This window comes from Oryctolagus cuniculus, chromosome 1, assembly GCF_051225735.1.
Source record: "Oryctolagus cuniculus isolate XC-2025 breed Fujian yellow rabbit chromosome 1, ASM5122573v1, whole genome shotgun sequence".
NCBI lineage: Eukaryota > Metazoa > Chordata > Mammalia > Lagomorpha > Leporidae > Oryctolagus > Oryctolagus cuniculus.
Window position 1 is genome coordinate 216,619,810 of NC_142867.1, and position 19,397 is coordinate 216,639,206.

Here is a 19,397-nt window from a genome sequence, read left to right on the forward strand (position 1 = left end):
CACAGACCTAGCCTCAGTTTACCCCCTCCTACATATTGCCACTTGGCATAAGTGGGGGGAGGGAAGGCCACACTCCCCCATGTAATCACTAGCATGACTGGCAGCCAGCCCAGGCACTGTATCAGAGACTTCTTCCTATTGCAAAGCACATCCATTTCTGGGTCAGGGCCAGTCACTTCCTGACCTTTGTGTTGGCTGTGCTGCTTTTGAAGAATCTGTGAGCAAAAAAGAAATGTCAGTGGTTTGTTAGAGTGTCAGAGTGTGAGGCCAGCGTGCTTGTTAAGTTCACCTAGCCATGGCATTTTTCATTGGAAATGGGCTTTCAACGCAGCTGAACCTGGCCGAGAGCAGACATTTAAGATTACAGTCGCACAAATGAATCAACAAAGTAGAATAAGATTTAGGACCAAAGCTCAGCTTTTCCACTTGCTAGCCATGTGGCTTTAGGCAAAGCAGGTCCCTCTGGGTCTTTGGTGTTGTGGTCTTTGAAGTGAAGACAAGCCTTCCCCATAGGATTGCCAACAGTCCTGGCAATGCTGAATAGGAGGCACCTTCGTGGCTGGCGAGCACTCACTGTACGGCAGCCCTGATGGGACAAAAGCCTCTTCCTATTGTGTCGCTCCCCCTCTTCGTGGAGGAACGACACTGAACCCTGCCTAGGCTTCATATCCGAGTCACGGCACCATTGTGTCGCTCCCCCTCTTCGTGGAGGAACGACACAGGACCCTGCGTTGTTCTTCTGTCTGCTCGGCCCTCCCCGGGTTTGCTGCTGGTTCTTCCCGGGTTGGCTACCGACCCTTCCACCTTCGTGGAGGGGCGGGCCCCCTGCCACTTTTCCCCACTTCCGCGGGGGAGCGGCACACCGCCGGCCGGCTCTCTCGGGGGCTGCACAGGTGTTCCTTCAGATAGGTGTTCCCCTTAGATTTCCTGGTGCATGTTGTCTCTCTCCTCCTTTATAGTCCTCCTCCGCCAATCCCAACTCTGCTACCCACACGCCGAGTACGCTGCTCTCCTCCAATCAGGAGCAAGTCCTGCTGCTTATTGGTTGAACTGGAGGCAGCTGTGTAGAAGCTGTTTTTACTCCTCTCCCAGCGCCATATTGTGGGAGAGCAGATGCATAGAATAAGTCTTAATTCCAGTAACTTAGTCTAGTCCGAGTTGCTCCCAGTTGCTCCCCACACTATTGTTGAAATATGACCAGCTCAAATACTAAAGGTAACAGTTCTTCTTGTGTGCTTTGAGTTGAGGTGTTTTGTTGTAAGCAGGATATACCTATTTCCACCCTGTTTTCCTTAAGGAGGATTGTGGTGAGGCTGAAGACTTGTGGAATGGGTAGGAATAGGACACAAACACCATGGCAAAAGATGGTCCAGAGAGGGAGAGGAGCTCTGGTGAGGAGTATGGGTCAGAGGTGCCTCGGGGGTTGAGCCTAGGAGCTGGGGATGAGGCTGATACCAGTTAGAACAGCCTCAAGAGATGTGATCACCGTAGGCAAGGGGTGAGAGAAGGAGGGCTTGGTGCACATTTACGTTTGCAGAAACTCAGGTGGAGATGTTGACTGGCCTCTTGGGAAAGGTCTGGAGTCCAGGGTGTCAGCCATAGCATTTGGCAGGAGAACCAGGGATGAGGCCGTCAGGGTCTCACAAGGAGGATCCTGGGTTCTTAAGGAGCCGCCAGGCCCCATAGGGCAGAATGGTGGCTCCTAAACTGGAGGATCTATTGAAAACACCAGTGGTTGGGCTCCACCTCCTAGAGTTTGATTTGGGCGGGGCCCCAGCAGTTGCATTTCTAGCAGGTTCCGAGGCGGTGCTGAGGCTGCTTATCCAAGAACCTGGGTTATCTGGGGACAGCAGCAAAGGTCTGCCCCTCTGCTGACAGGAGGAGTTGAAAAGGAGCCAGGATCTAGGGGCTCCAGCTCAGATTCAGAACCACAAGCTCCCAGCAGGGCCAATTTGGGAACTTCAGGAAGTTTCTCTAGATGTTAAGAATGGGCCCTTCAGGAGTAGACGTGGAAGCCAATGCTTTTTTTTTTTTTTTTTTTCAGGTCTGCAGGGTGGAGGTTTAATGGGATGACCACTGAGAACCCCATGCAGCGGCCCCAGGCTGGAGACCCCATGCCTCCCAGGCCGACAGCCATCCACAGCTGTCCAGGCTCCACCTCCTCCCGGGCCCTGGAGGGGACATCCACCCACTGCTGGCAGCCCCTGCCCACACTGAGGGGACGCCTGTGTCCTCGTCCCTCTGCCAGGGGCCAGCGGGGGCAGGCGCGGGGCTCCCGGCAGACGTAAGGCACAGTGTGGTGGTGGCCATGGCGCGTGGGCGCTGTGGCTCCTGGAGCAGTGCCCGGCAGGTGCTGGTGTCCGGTCGTGGCACGTTGTCAGTGTCAAGATGGAGGCATGGTGTGTGCTGGCCAGCCTGGGGCCTGCAGTGCAAGAAACCTGGGAGGGGCTGGCCGGGTCTGCAGGCCTCTGCTGGACATGAGGAGGCCCCCGCCCGTCCCCACACCCCAGCCCGGGGGAGCCCGCGACAGGGGCTCGAGGGCCCGGGCAGAGCTCCTGGCCAGAGCCAAGGCACAGCCCCGGCGGCCTGGACCACGGAAGGCACAGTCGTGTCGTCGGAGGGGCGGGGGCTAGGCGGACACATCGACGTCCCTGAGAGCAAGGGCACCGCCGGGGGCCTCCTCCCCCAGCAGCAGGGCCGGCAGGGCCGAGGCTGGCTCCTTGCCTGGCTGGGAGCCGGGCTCTGCGCTGGGGCCTAGGCCCTGGGACAGGATCTGCTGGATGGTCCGGCGCAGGTTGGGGTGCAGCCGGCCCTGTGTCTGGTAGAAGACTTCCAGCGCGAAGGACAACCATTCAGGTTGGGGAACAGGAAGGGGGCTGGAGTGGAAGGCAGGATGTCAAGAGAAATGAATATGTTGGTGGGTGTTTGGCCTAGAACTTGCCTTTCTCAACCTGCCGTCTCTGCTCGGGCCTGCCTCTGTGAAGGGCTTCCCTCCTTCCGTCCTCCTGAACCCCAAAGCTGAGTCATCCTGCCTCACCCTCTCCATCCATCACCAATTCCTGTTGACCTCTAGCTTCCAAATCTTTCTCCACATCTCTCTGTTTTGCTTTTCTCCATGCACATAGGAGGGGACTTCAAAACGTTCATGGAGGCCGGCGCCGTGGCTCACTAGGCTAATCCTCCACCTTCTGTCCTGGTTGCCCCTCTTCCAGGCCAGCTCTCTGCTGTGGCCAGGGAGTGCAGTGGAGGATGGCCCAAGTGCTTGGGCCCTGCACCCCATGGGAGACCAGGATAAGTACCTGGCTCCTGCCATCAGATCAGCGCGGTGCGCCGGCCACAGCACGCCGGCTGCGGCGGCCATTGGAGGGTGAACCAACGGCAAGGGAAGACCTTTCTCTCTGTCTCTCTCTCTCTCACTGTCTACTCTGCCTGTCAAAAAAAAAAAAAAAAGTTCATGGACAATGCATATTATGAAAAAGCAATGCATGGATATTTTTTTGCACCAAAACAAACATCTCTTAATTCCACTTTTCCACAACTTTTTGAAGTTCCCTCAGAGATGGGCCATAAAGTTTTCTTCATTCCCTGCAAGAAGATGCAAAAAGTTCAGGCTCTTTCAGCCCAAATGCCCCGAGATGTAAATACATTCTCCAGCTTCTGTTTTATCCCAGTGTGATGCCATGTCTGCGGTTACTGAGGGACTCTGACCTGGGAAAGAAAGATTTACATACTCATATTTGTAAAGAAGTATTTATTAGAGAGAGAGAGAATGTACTCCCATTTACTGGTTCACTCCCCAAATGCCTACAAAGGCTGGGACTGAGTCAGGCCAAAGCCAAGAGCCAGGAACTACATCCAGGTCTCTCATGTGGGTGGCAGTTGCACAACTACTTGAGCCATCGCCGCTGCCTCCCAAGGTCTGGGTTGGCAGGAAGCTGGAGTCCAGAGCTGGAGCTGGGAATTGAACCCAGGAACTCTGATACGGAACACGGGCTTCTTAACTGCTCACACATGCATTCTTTGTTGGTTTTAATTAGGAGGTGAGTTTGCTTTTATAAATGTGAGTAAAATAGACCATAAAAGTAAATACACACTCCAATAGCTCTTAGCATTTCTCCTCTCCCTTGACACCCTCCTCCACTTTGGCAAGTCCTACTTTCTAGTCAGTTGAATATTCTCTCAAAGTCTAGATGTTTTCTTCATAAAGGCCAAGGACCTGAGCTCCATGGCTGTCCTAAGTGTTTCCAGCCAACGAAGTCTCAGGAAAGAAAGCTAACATTTTCCCAGGGTTTTATTTGAATTTAAACAATTCTGTTGGTCATACAAAACTGTTGGCAACTCTTACCAAAAAATTCCTTCCCTATGCCACTCAGGCTGTTGAAAATGCATGCTTTGGTTTGAATCCTCCCAAGGGACTTGAAGCACAGCACCCAAGTGGCCATACCTTGGAGCCCTCGAGATAATCCCTGAAAGAGAAGGGGCTGGCTGGCTGCAGCCGGAGTCTGAAGCTCTCTGGCACTTGGGGTGGCTGTGCGTGCAGCCAGCCTATCAGCCCTGAAAGTTCCCACTCTTCTGTCTGCAGAACCCAACCTCTTGCCTAATCGGGGCATCTGCCACCACCAAGAAAGTGCTTTTCCCCCACCCACCAGGGACCCTGAGCGAGAGTAGGTTATTCCGAGGTCTCCAGCGGGAACTGGGGTTTCTTGGGCGGTGGGTTGCTTTGATCACCAGTTCTCCATTTTCTTGGCCTTCAAGGAGGCCTGGCCGTTGCTGGCATTTTCAGTTCCCATAGGTCACCACCTTCATTTCTCTGGGATGTCTCCATATTGCAACCGTGGGGCTTGTTTATAGGCCACGATTCTGTAAGAATGTGCAACAGAGAATTACGTGAGAACAGCTGGAATGGGCCAAAGGGCATGCCTTCCCCTCCCCACTGATGTCAAGGGGGCCTCTGGCCACCTCGTCACTCGTGGACTGAGAGGTCCTCTCCATGAGGGCATCGGAAGGCTGCGCTGAGTGGAGAGGGATGGCCTCTCCCCCCAGATGAGTTCTAATCCTGAGATGATGAATGTCCCCCCATTTCCCAAAACATTGTGGACCCCTTGCATCTGTGTTTTCTTTTTCCTCGAATCTCTCGGCATCTCACTTCTGGCCTAATAGTACACACCTATGTACTTGTATAGTTCAAGGTCAAGATTGGCTTTTGCCTCTTTCCTCTTCCATAGCCCTTTCATCTCTTCCACAAATCACCATTACACTGTTTCAAAACACTGGCAGAGGAATGGCTGCATAGCAGTTAGGAGCTCTGAGTTGAGGTCTTGGGTCTGTGTGTCTGGAGACCTCAGTTTTCTCATTTTAGCTCTGGGATCCTCAGGTTTTGAGCCAGGGCATAGCTTTTCTTGATGGATGCACTACACCTGGTTTGCTGGATGGGCTGTGAGCTTAAATCCGAGCCTTCTAAGGGAAAGGTTTACAGAAACTCTTCTCAACTCAATGATTCCTCACCTTCCACGAGCCCTTGGGCCTGCCAGGAAGGGGCAGTAAATGAACTTCAAACAAAATTCATTGTATTATGGGGCTGGCAAGTAGAGAGGGAAGACTTGGAGACAACTGGGACAGTGCCGTGGGAAGTCAACTTGCAGCCCTGTCTGTGTAGCTGACCCCCTACCACACACTTCAACACAGCCATGTGATGATGGCCAGCCCCTGGCTTTAGCTCTGGGAGGTGGCTAGCCAGTGGTCCTGGCTGGAAGGAGCCACACCCTTGTGACAGAACATTCATTAAGCAAATCCATGTTGAGCACTTATGAGCTGGCTCTCTGCTGGACACATGATGACTTCTGTGCTTGGGGAGCCAAATCTACTGGGCAGGCATGTTTAACAGATAATCACTGAATGATCACCAAGTGCCATGCTGGGGGGAACATACAGGAGACTCTGGGAGCACACAGCAGAGGGACTAGTTTAGATGGAGATGGGTTATGGAAATGCTGAGAAAATGGTGTTTCAGTTAGAACGCTGACTAGTCGGGTTAAGAAAGAGGTGTGGGTGGGGCTGGTGCTGTGGTGTAGCTGGTATAGCTGCAGCCTGCAGTGCCGGCATCCCATATGGGCGCCGGTTCGAGTCCTGGCTGCTTCACTTCCGATCCAGCTCTCTGCTATGGCCTGGGAAAGCAGTAGAAGATGGCCCAAGTGCTTGGGCCCCTGCACCCACATGGGAAAACCCTGAGGAAGCTCCAGGCTCCTGGCTTCGGATCGGCACAGCTCTGGCCTTTGCGGCCAATTGGGAAGTGAACCAGCAGACCTCTCTTTCTCTCTGTGTAACTCTGCCTTCCAAATAAATAAATAAATCTTTAAAAACAAAGAACCACTTTACTAATTTCTTTATATATAAAAAAAAGAGGTGTGGGTGAAGAAGGGAAGAACATGAGGGGAGGGGACTGTGGGTGATGTGCAACGGGCCGGGAAAAGGGGCCGGTGGCAGGACTAGGAGACCGGAGAAGTTGGCAAAGCCACATGATGGGGGACCTGGTGGCCCATGGCAAAGACATTTGGGTTGTATCCCAAGAGCTATGAAAGCCAAGTGCAGCACGTTGAGCAGGTGACATTGACACTGTCAGGAACTCCTGTGGCCACCTGGTGGAGAGGGATGGGAGAGATGAGTGAGAACGGGCCAGAGGGCTGAGGCCTCGTCCATGGACTTTGGAGTAGGAGTGGTAGTGGTGGAGACAAAAAGAAAAGGATGAACTTGAGGCATCCTTGGAGGGGCAGAATCAATGAGGACTGATGGGTTGGAGGGGAGGGGAGGGGAGGACGAGGAGGCTGTTGCTGATCTCAGGTGCCATTGGATGAGGTGGAAAGGACAAGAGTGCAGTAAGATAGGAAGACAGCCATAACCCGATTTTGGAAATTCAAGTGGTAATTTGAAGGCTGTGAGCACTTGATGTTGCTTAGAGAGAGAACGTAAGGTGAGAAGACAGCCCAGAGCAGAGCCCCAAGGAACTCCTGCACTTGGAGGTTTGGAGAGAAGAAGCAATCAGAGAAATAGGGGCAAAACCAGGACAGTGAGATGTTAGGAAAACCCAGTGACAGGGTGGGCCTTTGGCACTGTGGTTAAGGTGCCACATGGGATGCCTGCATCCCACATTGGCATGTCTGGGTTCAAGTGCCAGCTCCACTTCCACTTCCAGCTTCCTGCTAATGTGCACCCTGGGAGGCAGCAGGTGACAGTTCAAGTTCTTGGGTCCCTGCCACCCACCTAGAAGACCTCAACTGAGCTCCAGACTCCTAGCTTCAGCCTGGCCTAGCCCTGCCTGTTACAGCCATTTGGGGAGTTAACCAGGGAGTCAACCAGTGGATTGGAAGATCTTTCTGTGTCTGATGCAAGATATCTTCGTGTCTGTTTCTAGGTCTGTGTCTCTGCCTTTCACATAAATAAGAAAAGATAATAAGAACACTAAGTGACAATAACCTCCCAAAGGAAAAGTGAGCCGTGGCATTAGGTGAGACAATGATCGCAGCACGTGTGCTGGCTTCAGTCGCCAAGAAGTCAATAGTGGGCTTTGTGAGAGCAGGTCTGGTGGGGCTGAGGTGGGGAATTAGACCAGAGTGGACTGCAAAGTGATGGGAGATAGGGACAGCATGGAGACTTTGGCTATGAAGAGGCGGAGGAGGAGGAGAGCGGGTCATGTGTCAGTCCTGGGGGGTGGGAAGGGTGCAGGAGAGAGAGCAGGGTGTAGTGGAGTGAAGCCCTGTAATGAGGGAGGAGAAGCAGCTTTTCTAAGTATGCCATGTAATGCATAAGAGAAAACGCCTCGCTTCCAAGCCTGGCCCTGCCACTTCCTGGCTGTGTGGCTTTCAGCGAGTTACATAAATAGCTTGGAATCTCTGTTTCCTCACCGGCAAAATGGGGATGATAATAATAATAATTATCTCTGGGATTGTCTGGGAAGATTAAATTAGTCAAAATACGTGAAATATCTCAAGTCGTGCCTGGTGCCTAGTCAGTGTCTGCTGTTACCATTTTCTAAAACAGGAAAGAGAACGAGATGGGTGCAGCGAACAGAAGAGAAGGTCATGTTCTGTGGCCTCTGTGTGCTCCATGAGGCACGAGGCATTGGCCGAGGACATGTGTGTCCGGGGGGCCGAGGGGAGGGGTGCTGTAGAGGGGCAGGAACTCAGGTGTTTCGTCCGCATCTCTCTACTGTTTGTAAAGAAGAGCAAGCAGGAAGGGGTGGGTTGGTTCCAGGAGGGGGCGGGGCCACAGCCATCTGGGATTGCACACAGGCTGTTGGCAGCTCTGGCCCAAGGAGCTCTCCTGGCATCATGAAGAAGGATGTAGGCTATGACCAGTCCAGCCCTCTGTCCGCCCACCCAGTTCCCCTCTGCTCTGACATTGCCTTCCTGGGTTTTTCTGACCTTGGAATGTAGCTTTTCCTTCTATGGTTAGAAAGCTCTACTGGTTTTTCCTGTTGCTGTCACTTCACAATTAATGGTACAGCCTGGGCCTCTGTCAGCTATAAAAATCAAGATCTCATTTATTTAGTGATTTCATGGAAGATAAAGGTAATACCAGAGATTTTAATACCAGAGATTTTCAATCTTGGTTGGACATTTGAATCACCTGTGCCCAGACTGCACCCCAGACTTCTGGGGGGTGGGATCCCAGCCATAGGAATTTTTAAATCTTTCACCAGGAGTCCAACGTACAGAGAAGCTCTGTTTGCCTGTGTCTCTCTGTTGCTAAATACCTGCCACTGAGGGAAGCAATTAGCAATACTTAAGTGCCTCATCTGCATAAACCATCAGTTGCTTGCTCTCTGTTTCTGTGGATAAAAGAGCTTGAAGACCCTGCATGGCTAACTGAGATTCCACGTACAGAATGTATGACTGAGTTCAAATGCATGTTCACGTTGCATTGGAGTGAGATGGCAAAGGCAGTGCACCTGCCTCCTGCGCCCTACAGTCTCTTAACAAAGGCAAAGCATCCCACGTAGCACATACATAGAGCAGATTCATCTGCAGAAAGGAACCGATGGGTGATTTTTCGCATTGCTTTCGTGTGTCTGTCTTGATGACACATTAACAAGTAGGGCTTGTTTCCTCTTGTTATTATTGTTGTGTGTGTTTGTTTAAGGTAAAGAGACTATTTCAACTACCAAGAAAATATGACTGGATGATCTTCAAGTGCACAAAACTATGAATTCATTCCTCGGTTACCAGAGGGCTGGGGCTCTGCAGAAGTTTGCATTGCATGCTGGCCCTAGCTCAGGAAGTCCAGCCCACTCGGCCATGACTCACATGAAAACAGGAGCACATGAAAAGGCCGAAAAGCTGGACAGATCTGTCCCAGCCCCTCCCCTGAGAAAGGGAGAGCTGGTCATGCCTGCTGCCTGTACAAATCCTCCTGGCTGCTTGATCTTCATTGTCTTGTTTTTCTCAACTGTGAAGTAAAGCAAAGAGCCCCAGTGGTGGATGGTGTCTATCAGGGAGGCTCAATCTACGCAGGCAGGGGCCTAAGTTACGGTGTGATGTGAGAATTCCCAAAGAGCTTATCGCTGTCCCCTTCCAACCTGCCTTCAGTTATTGGCTGCCTCTACTACTGCCATTATGGAAATCTAGAGTGTGCATGTGCTACATGGCCGGTTCCTTTAACATGCAAATCTATAATCCCCAGAGGCCTTAGTGTGGCTATATTGATCACATGGATATGTATAGCTTTCCTGGCAGCACTGGCAAACGTGAGAGACCCTCATCTCAGGGGAGGGGTACAAGGGCCTAACGGTGTAAAGCTGCACTGTCCAGTGTGGGACCCACTCGCCGCAGGGGGCTCCGGAACACCTGAAATGTGACAAATCCATTCCAAGAGGCACTGTAAGCTCCAGTACATGCAGAATTCAAAGACTTCATTATTAAGCATATATACCTATTTCATCAGTTAATCTTGTATGTTGATTCCATGTTGAGATGATATCGTGGGTATCAACTAGGTAGTCAAAATTAATTCACCTGACCCATTTATCTTTTCTAACTGTGGCTACTAGACTGTTCAAAATCACCCATATGGCTCGCAAATGGGGCCTGCACTATATCACTTTTGGGCGGGCTGGCTGAAGGCAGAATCGGACCAACCCTGGTTTCCATGTTGTTGGCTTAGGCTGGTGCTGGTGCCACGGGACCAGGCGCTGCCCCTTCACTTCTCAGCTTTCTCCCCTCTTCCTGCAATCTCCCAGGCTTAAATGCTGTTATTTTACCAACAAGACAATTTCTCCCGGAGAAATAAACAGAATTGCTCACGGCCGTCCAGGGGAGCACACCAGGTTCAGACCCGGAGCAGGGAGTCCTTTAAGGCACAGGTGAGAAGTGGTACTCAAGTGAGGCAAGGTGAGCTCTCCCTAAAGGGAGCTTAAGGACAGAGGGCTGAATGGTTGGTTCAAAAGGGGGCCTCATCCCAGCCTCTGGTAAGGAAGTGTAAGAAGTTACTATGAATAAACCTGCCAGGAAGTGAGCCAGTTGGCTTGGGCTCCTCTGTTCCTTCCCTGTGACTTAGGGGAACTCTCAGATCGCCAGCTGATTACTTTGAGGAAGCAGAAGGACTTTTACTTTCCCTCCTCAGAACCCACTGCACAACTGTTACAAATCGATCAATCTGGGCTGTTCCGCCATTCCTTGACCCCAGCACAGGGCCCGCCCAAACAGCAGTCACTGCTCCCATCTTACCCAATCGGGACAATGGCCAGGAAGGACAGAAAGGAGGAGAGTGCGAAGCAGGTACCCACGAACTTGTCCATGGTGAGCTGATAGATCTTGTTATACACTGTGGATGTCACCACCCCAGTCAGAGCCAGCGACAGCTGCAGTATGACGAACACCTTTCCTGTGGGAGGGACAGAGGTTACCAACAGGTGTGCTATTGCCCCTTCCTTGTTCCCCACTCGCCGAGTCTCTGGGGAGCTCTCAGGGGACCCCTTGCATTTCCAGGGACTCCCTTCTGTCTTCCTGGATCAATTCGCCAGGACTCCCGCCCTCCTGGGTCTGCACTTGGCTGTGTCTTGCTTTGCTGGAAGTCTCCCAGTGACTGGCTTTCTCAGCTTTTCCCACCCTCCTGTTTTTAACTCCCTCTGCCCTGCAGGGAAACCAGTATGTCCCTGGTGTGTTTGAGATGCTTCCGGAACTTTCTTGAGTGCCTTCTGCTGGTTTGTGGCTTGAGCACAGCAGCCCTGAAACAGCCTGGAGCAGAGGATCCCAGAGAGCCGCTTCACTCACCGTAAGAGGAGCCCTTTATGAGTTTGGACATGGCTGATCGGATGGTGGTGATGGGGATGAGAGCAAACATCATGATGGCTCGAGCTGCAACAGAGCACACGAGGACAGTGCACAGGGCAGCCCAGCCCTGAACAGGGGGGACTCGGAATCAAGCCCCTTCCAGCCCCACCTCCCTTCCAGCCCCACCATCCCTGAGAGGCCTGGCCAGGAACGAGGAACTTCTCTGCTGCCCTCCCTAGCCGGACTCTGATGCTCTCAGCTTTGACATAGCATGTATGCTGCACGCCACCCTGCAAGGGGGCAAGGTGCACTTGGCAATGTGACGGACTGTGGAAGGTGTCTCTAATTGGCAGAGTTAAATGGTATTTTAGGAAATTGGAGCTGGTGCCACCAAAAGGACACAACATCCTTCTCCAGGGAGGGAAGTGCCTGGCCTTGACATTCTCGAACATCTCTGGGAGACAGTGCCAGGAGCTTTGGCAAACTGCTTCCAGAAATAGTTCTTACGAACATAGCTGCCATACATGCCTCAAGCCCTATTGATTAGCCAGATGCAGATGTGTGTGTGTGTGTGTGTGTGTGAGAGAGAGAGAGAGAGAGAGAGAGAGAGAGAGAGAGAGAGAGAGAAGGGAGAGGGAGGGGATTGGTGGGAAGGAAAGGAGAATGGGATATTCCAGCATCTGCATAGTCTGTGTGGGAGCTGACCGGAGGTTATCTTGCCATTTCTTAGACATTTCTCTGAGGTATGTGACCTGGGTCAAGGGATAGATTCTGATAACCACCTAGAGTTGTTCTTTATAACATGTTAGCCAATCATCTTGTGTGGCTCTTTAATTTAAATAAGATAAGATAAAAGTCAAAGCTCTGTCCTTCAGTTGAGCCAGCCGCATTTCCAGTGTTCAGAGCCACAGGTGGCCAGTGGTTCCTGTTTGGCACAGGATGGATTTGGACTGTAGAGACGGCCTCGCTCACTAGAGAAACTTCTACTGGAGCACCAGTCTAGAGCTCTCTGCTCTTCGTTCTCTGACCTGCACCCACAGATGGAAACTGCCTTCTGCCTCCTGGGCAGCTGTGTGTGTGTGCGTGTGTGTGTGTCTGTGGGGGGGTTATTACACTGGTCACTGAAGGCATTTTCTGAGAATTTTAATGCATTTTTGGAAATCGCCTGTTTGTTCCATGTGATTTTAAGTCAGGGATCTTTTCAACAGGACTATTTGATGTTTATCCTTTCAAAGTTGGGGAGAAGAAACCCAGGCCCATCTTCTCCATTCAAGTCCATCCCAAAGCACCTCTTCTGACTCCGGGAGCCACCGGACACACCACCTTGACCCCTGCAGGGGTGGCATGTGACCAGCCGTGAGCAGCGTAAGGCCTGCCTTACACATTTGGCCTGGCCCTGCCCAGGCAATTGTACATGGGACTCGAAATTCAATAAACCTAGAACAGGCCAACTTTTCAGCTGACCATTCTGTATGGCTGGTGAATGATGTTATAAATATCCAAACGGCCCCTGGCAGGAAAAAAAAATCCCCATCCCCATGCCCTGGGGTCACAGGCACCACTTTGGTGAGCTTTCAAGCAACGATATCGATAATGTACAATACAACACAGCTATGCTCAAGTGCACATGCACTCCCAGCTCCCTTGTGCCTCCCACGTAGCAGGTGCAACCCCAATACTGATCTGGGACACCCAGACCACAGCATCCCTGCTGACAGCCCCGTGACACAGAGGGTCACCTACCCCCTGCCACCCCGGGAATGCCAGACTCACCAATGTAGAACATGTATGTCTCTTTCACAAAGGCCATGAGAAGGGATCCAGACGCAAAGGAGACCATGCCAATCATGATCATTGTGGTGTCCCGGAAGCAGCGGGAAAAGACCAGGACGCCCAAGAAGCTGGTGATGAAGATGGTGTACCCTGCGGCCATGCCATAGCCCACCTGCACTTGGTTCCAACTCAGAGGCTCCCTCAGCACAAAGAGAGGCATCACGTCCACGGTGCCCACCACCGCCAGGTCATAGATGATGGCACCCACAAAAAGCAGGGCTATAATGGTTTTTTGGGGCTTTGCTTTCTCCAGCGGGGGAGGGTGCCCCACTACGCTCTGCCTGTCCAGCTGATCTGGATCCAGGGTGCGGTAGGTGCCCACTGTCCCAGACACAGTATCCACCGTGGGGAGCACCTTGCTGGTTTTGGCCACCGGCTCAGGGACCTTGAGCACCAAAAGGCTGTAGAGCAGGGCAAACATGGCGCAGCTCACGCTGCAGGCTGTCAGCACCAGCCCCTGCCCTGCGTGCCCAGCAATCTGCTTGAAGAGATGTCCCGAGGCCATGCTGCCGCAGAACCCGGCCAAGCCCAAGATGAGATCAATGAGGATGAGACGCAAGGAGCGGTGGCCCTCGGAGGAACCCAGGGATCCCAGCGCCATGACCCCGGACCAGAAGGCCGAGAAGCCGCCGCACAGCCCGTTGAGCGCCGCCGCCCCGTACAGCACCTGCACCGGCCAGTCCAGTAGCACCTTGAGCAGCAGCCCGAGGCGCGACAGCAGGAAGCCCAGCAGCGACACGCAGATGGAGATCTTGCGGTTCGAGCGGTCGCTGAGCCAGCCCAGGCCGTAGGCGGACAGCAGAGGCGTCAGGCCCACCACCAGGTTGTACACGATGTAGAAGTTGGAGATGGCAGTCTGCTGGTGGTCCTCCTGAGTGTCCCGTGGCGACGCGCCCGAGCTGCGGTTCGCCGCGCCCCCGCCCCCAAAGGATGCCTTCACCACCAGGAGGAGCCCTGCGTCGTAGAGGGAGGAGGCCACCTGGGTCGAGGCCACCACGGGTTCGATCCAGGTCCTCATCTGGAAGCGAGACAAGTGGTTCCTCCACGGGCAGGTGACCTCGGGAGCCATGTGACCTGCCTGTTGGGGGCTGGAGGGCTTGCTGGCTTCAGCGACGGGGACGTGTCGCTGCCAAGGAGGGCCGGGACTCAAGCCCGGAGAGCGCGAGCGTGTGCCAGGGACCCGTGCGCGCCGGAGAGGGCAGAGCGGAGCCGGGGCTCGGAGCGCGTGTGACAGCAGCCAGTTCAGCTTCCGAGTGACCTCCTCGGCCCGGGCCACTCCTCCCCAGGCCCTAGAAGGCGGCACCGCGCACCGCCCTGCTCCGCCCACGCCGGCCGAGCGGAGCTGGGGATAGCAGGGGACTCAGAGCCCCAGGCGCGCACGGCGGCGTCTTGGCTCCGCGCCCCTGCGCCCCTGGCTGCCGCGTTACGCGGCTCTCGCAACCGCGGCCGCCTGACCAGAGCCGAAAATTTCCCCCAGTCGCTGGGGACCTTCCCCTGTGTCTTGCCCTGGCAGGGGTCGAGACCCAGCTGGGAGGGAGCGCGCGGGCAGCCCAGACCGCATTTCCAAATTCTGCTGAGTCTGGAAGGCAGGTTTGGATGAGGCGGGTGGGATACCAGGAGGGTTCTGTGGGAGGTGATTACTGGGCTGGGAGCCTTTATCTGTGAGGTTTAAACGCCACAGGGACCCACGAGCTGGTGAGACCAGGAGCTGAGAGAGGCCCAGGCTTTGAGAGAAGTCAAATAACTCGGGAGCAGCAAGGCCTAGGCCCTCCCCCAAGCAGAAGACTTCACAGAGAAGAGTGTACTTGATGCACCTGCTTTGGCAGCCTTTGGGGACTTCTGCCTCGAAGGCCAGGGCCCAGGGACAGAGGGACGGTCTTCTCAGCCTTCCAAGGCTGAGACTGGACTCTAAGCAGGTCACCGGGACGCTGCTTTTTCATGGTGGCTTTATTCCATCTTGTGGACTCCCCTGGGTTCCAGCTCCCAGGTGGCCTTGCTTCCTCAAAGTACACACTTCTGCAAAGTGGACCAGGAGAGCAGGCACCAAGCGCAGGGGTCAGAACTCACCAAGGGGCAAGACCTTTCTCAGCTTCCACACCTGGGGACGGAGTGTCAGAACACACAGCTTCTCTCCCTGTCCCTGCACCCTCCACCCCCACACACCCATGGCAACACAGACAAGTAGGAAGCCACAGTCCCAAAAGGGAGAGCCGTGTCTGCAGGGAGGACTGAAGAGCCGAATGGGTCGTGTACTCCTGTAGGGAGTAGGGACATGACTCTAAATGATTTTGTGTAGATGCTGCCCTCGGTGTAGCTTCGAGATGGCCTACAAGCCCCTTTTCCACCCCTCCTTGCCACTGTCCAGGCCTGACAACTGTGCCTTCTGCAGAGAAGACTAGATGCACTAGTCTCCGTCCTCACCATGTGCCCTGTGATCTGGCTCTGCAGCTCACTTCCCTCTTCCTTCCCCTCGCCTCGGCCACCTTGGGAGGTTCTGGTTTCACCCAACCCATACCTGGCTCTCCCACTCCATTCCTAACCTTATTTTTTTCTAGAGGTTGCACCAAGCAGTCCAACCAGTCTCTTCCTGCAAGCGTCAGAGTCTCCAGGGAATGGATGGGTTATGGGGAAGATGGTGTTCACAGTAATCTTGGGGGCTTCTCTGGGAGGGTCTGTGCTGTCTCACAGCCTCCCATCTGCTTGTGAAATTTGAGTGGACTCTGAGAGACTCACATCAGACCTAGGACAGATCTAGAGAAAACTAGGTCATCGGGATGCTAACTAGTGTCGTGACCTGCCAGGGTTGATATCCATGTCCTCTGGCCTGGAAATGAACTTGACTCAAGGCAGTCAGTGTCTTCCCAGTTTAGGCTACTCTAGGTTGGATTATATTCTCACCATGTCCCCACCCACCCCCACCTCGTCTCTGTATACCTGGAGGCAGGCCCCAACTGAGGTAGTGGCCATCCAACCTTTGTGGCTGTGGTCCACAGGACCAGCAGGTGGAACCCTGACCCTGCCATTTATTTTTGGACAGGCAGAGTTAGATAGTGATAGAGAGAGACAGAGAGAAAGGTTCTCCTTCCGTTGGTTCACACTCCAGTGGCCACTTCGGCCTGCGCACTACGGCCGGTACTGCGCCGATCCGAAGCCAGGAGCCAGACACCTCCTCCTGGTCTCCCATGTTGGTGCAAGGGCCAAGCACTCAGGCCATCCTCCACTGCACTCCCGGGCCACACAGAGAGCTGGACTGAAGAGGAGCAACCGGGACAGAATCTGGCGCCCCAACCGGGACTAGAACCTGGGGTGCTGGCGCCACAGGTGGAGGATTAGCCAAGTGAGCCACAGTGCCGACCTACCCTGCCATTTTAAGATGTGGTATAGAACCTAGTCTCTAACCCAAGCCTGGTTTCATTAAAGTACAAAAGCTAAACTCTCTTGTCTTTAAATGGAGCAAGGCACATTATTCCAGGAGAAAGGGCTTAAAAAGGAAAAAAGTAGCAGCAGCTAGCCGTGACTGAGCCCTTTTTTATGCCTTAAACCCTTTACTTGAATTTATTTAATCCTCTTAAGAAGTCTATGCACCGATCTTTCACCTCATTTTAAAGACTGTGAAACTGAGACCAGAGGGGGTTAAATAATTTGTGCAAGAAGCCACAGTTGGTAAACTGGGGAGCTGGTATTTGGCACCAAACCAAACCTTGACAGTCTACAGCTTTCAGGAAAATATATGTAACCAGGAATTTTATGAGTGTGTGCTCTCAATCCACACAGGAATGTGGAGAGGAGAAGAGACAACATGGGGTGATGTAATCATTGTTGATCAACCATGTATTGCATAAATGCAGAGAAGAGGGGCCGCAGATGGCCTATTTGTTGAACTTGCACCCCAGCCACTTTATAATCGGGTGGGGGAATACTTTCATATTCTGGAGATATGGCTTCACAATTAATTTCAGAAAGGAGCAATCTTTGTTTGGAAAACACCTTTGAATAATGTTAGAAGGTGACATCCCCGGCCTGGGTTTCACTGTGGAGCAGGATCCGGGGGGAGGGTGGGACCTTTGTGCATAAATCAATGTGAGAGAAGGGAGTGAAGTAGCACCTGGACAGTAGGGACTCCGTTTTGGAGCACCTGAGACTCCATTCTGGGAAGGTTCCCCCCCCCTCCCCAGACTCCGGTCTGAAACTATGATCTAAAACTCTCAGACAACAGCAGCAAACTGCGTCACACATCACACTTGGCAGAGCATAGAAACCCACTGGTATGATTGCTCAAGGCCGCACCTGGGTTAATGATAAAAATGTAATTTGTCTATGTCCTACATATGATTAAAACCAATATTTGGATTAATGTCAATTATAATTAATATTGTTAGGATCGTAACTGGTATTGCCACGATTATAATTGATATTAATTTCACATAGGTTTTAGGTCAGCTTGACCCCAGTAACCATGTATTCCCCCTTGATCCTAGCAACCATGTATTCCCTCCTGATTTTGTGGTTTTTGCCTTTAAAAACCCTGTTGCTTTGGGCTTTAGGGTCCAGAGCTCTTCAGGGCATGAGCCCGCTCTCCACCCAGCAATAAAGGACATCAGATTGTATCAGTGTGCGGTGCTCCTCTGTTTGCACTCCTCAGTACGACACTGTGGAAGCCCCAGCGAGATATGGAGCCCACCTCCCACCTCCGGGAAGACCTCGCTCTGATCCTTCTGGCTTGATGCTTTGGCCGTAGGGGAGGCGCCCTCTGATAATGTTCCAGGGCCCCGCGTCCTGATCCACCGACCTGGGAGGCTTGGCACGACCTCTTCACTGACCAGTTGGCCTCAGGTCCTCTGGAAAGTCCACTCCTATTTTCCGGGGGCGCCTTCTGGGGATTGAAGGTCTGACGAGACGCCAATACAGTCTTCGGTCCGTTTGAGTGCGACAGTGTTAGGACGGGAGGCTCGGTCTGGTTAAAGAAAGGCCTTTCCTGGATGAGCTGGTTTCTGTTCCTGTTTTGTGGCCACTTTCCGATGTACTCTCTGCAACCGTAATCCTGGGAGGTCACTTCTTTTTCCTGTCCTCTCTGTCTCCTCTGTCCCTTCCATTGAGCATGGGCTCTGCTCAGCCTAGGGGACACCTTTTCAGTGTATGTTCAAACGTTTCTCTCTTTTAAATCTAGAAAGACCAAAGCCTTAAAAATGGCCTTGTCACTTGCCAAAGTTCTGTGGCTTGGTTTTTACAGATCTGAATGAAAAATAACAATGGTGATCAGCCCTGATGTGTGTTTTTCGGTCTCTGGTTTATGTCATTGATTTCTAGCTGGAGTTTAATAAAAAGAGTAAAATTCCATGTAAATGTAATTTTGACCTTAATTCAGATAAAAGTGTGATATAATATCAACATGTTAAGTCACTGAGGTGTAACTGCTAAATATAAATTGGGTATAGGTAAATGAGATAAATGTGTCTAACAAAAATGTTTTCATTAGAGTCCGTATATAAAGAGTAATTCAAGACTGCTTAAAAGTAACTAAGGTTAAAATTTGATGTGTTATCTTATTTTAAAAATGCTGTCTTAATTTACAGATTTTTAAAGTATTAATATAAATCAAGAAATCAGCAGATAAAAGGGGTCACAAGTATAAAACTGCTCTTGGTAAGGATGTTAAGAAAGAACAGGTTTAAGCTGTAAAAAGAGGTTTAAAAAAACAAGTTTGAGTTGTAAAAGGTGTGAGAAAGTCACAAAAGGTAATGAAAAATTTTCTGGATACAAAAGCTACTAATTAAAATCTGATCCTCTGTTAAAACAATGAGGTGGGGCCGGTGCTGTGGCGCAGCGGATTAACGCCCTGGCCTGGAGCTCTGGCATCCCATAATATGGGTGCTGATTGAGTCCTGGCTGCTCCACTTCCAATCCAGCTCTCTGCTGTGGCCTGGGAAAGCAGTGGAAGATGGCCCAAGTCCTTGGGCCCCTGCACCCACTTGGGAGACCCGGAAGAAGCTCCTGGCTCCTGGCTTCAGATTGGCGCAGCTCCGGCCGGTGCGGCCATTTGGGAAGTGAAGCAGCGGATGGAAGACTCTCAGTCGCTCTCTCTCTCTCTCTCTCTCTCTCTCTCTCTCTGCCTCTCCTCTCTCTGTGTAACTCTTTCAAATAAATAAATAAATCTTTAAAAATAAATCAATGAGGTTTTTTATACATATATATTAGTAAATATTTTAAATAGTCTTTAAAATCTGTTACAAAACTACAACATATCCTTTTAATAGTTTTTATTTAATTGGTGACTCTACCTTTTTCTAGCCGGGTCCAATA

The 19,397-nt window shown here is 52.1% G+C and overlaps 2 protein-coding genes across 2 annotated transcripts in view; one reads left to right on the plus strand and one right to left on the minus strand.

Moving 5' to 3' along the window:
- Positions 1-11,196, plus strand: part of SNX30 (sorting nexin family member 30) — a 151,867-nt gene extending 140,671 nt beyond the window's left edge. The window contains exon 9 of the mRNA XM_089301652.1: positions 11,131-11,196. Within this exon, the coding sequence (XP_089157778.1) occupies positions 11,131-11,181 (51 nt within the window). The 3' untranslated portion in view covers positions 11,182-11,196. The remainder of the gene's footprint in view (positions 1-11,130) is intronic.
- On the minus strand, positions 3,735-14,375 carry SLC46A2 (solute carrier family 46 member 2). Its single transcript, XM_002707955.6, has 4 exons — positions 13,038-14,375; positions 11,265-11,348; positions 10,719-10,875; positions 3,735-4,860 (listed from the first exon to the last, which is right to left on the minus strand). The coding sequence occupies exons 1-4, from the start codon at positions 14,164-14,166 to the stop codon at positions 4,803-4,805; spliced, it is 1,428 nt and encodes a 475-aa protein (XP_002708001.2). The 5' UTR covers positions 14,167-14,375; the 3' UTR covers positions 3,735-4,802.
- Positions 14,376-19,397: the final 5,022 nt, after the last annotated feature.

What these genes read in the sequence shown, in the direction of transcription:
- SLC46A2 (XM_002707955.6), bottom strand. Translation starts at nt 14,166, where the DNA reads ATGGCTCCCGAGGTCACCTGCCCGTGGAGGAACCACTTGTCTCGCTTC. An exon ending in CATAAAGGGCTCCTCTTACG is followed by an intron (nt 10,876 to 11,264) that starts GTGAGTGAAGCG and finishes TCCCTCCCACAG; the next exon opens with GAAAGGTGTTCGTCATACTG. An exon ending in CTGGCCATTGTCCCGATTGG is followed by an intron (nt 4,861 to 10,718) that starts GTAAGATGGGAG and finishes ACATTCTTACAG; the next exon opens with AATCGTGGCCTATAAACAAG.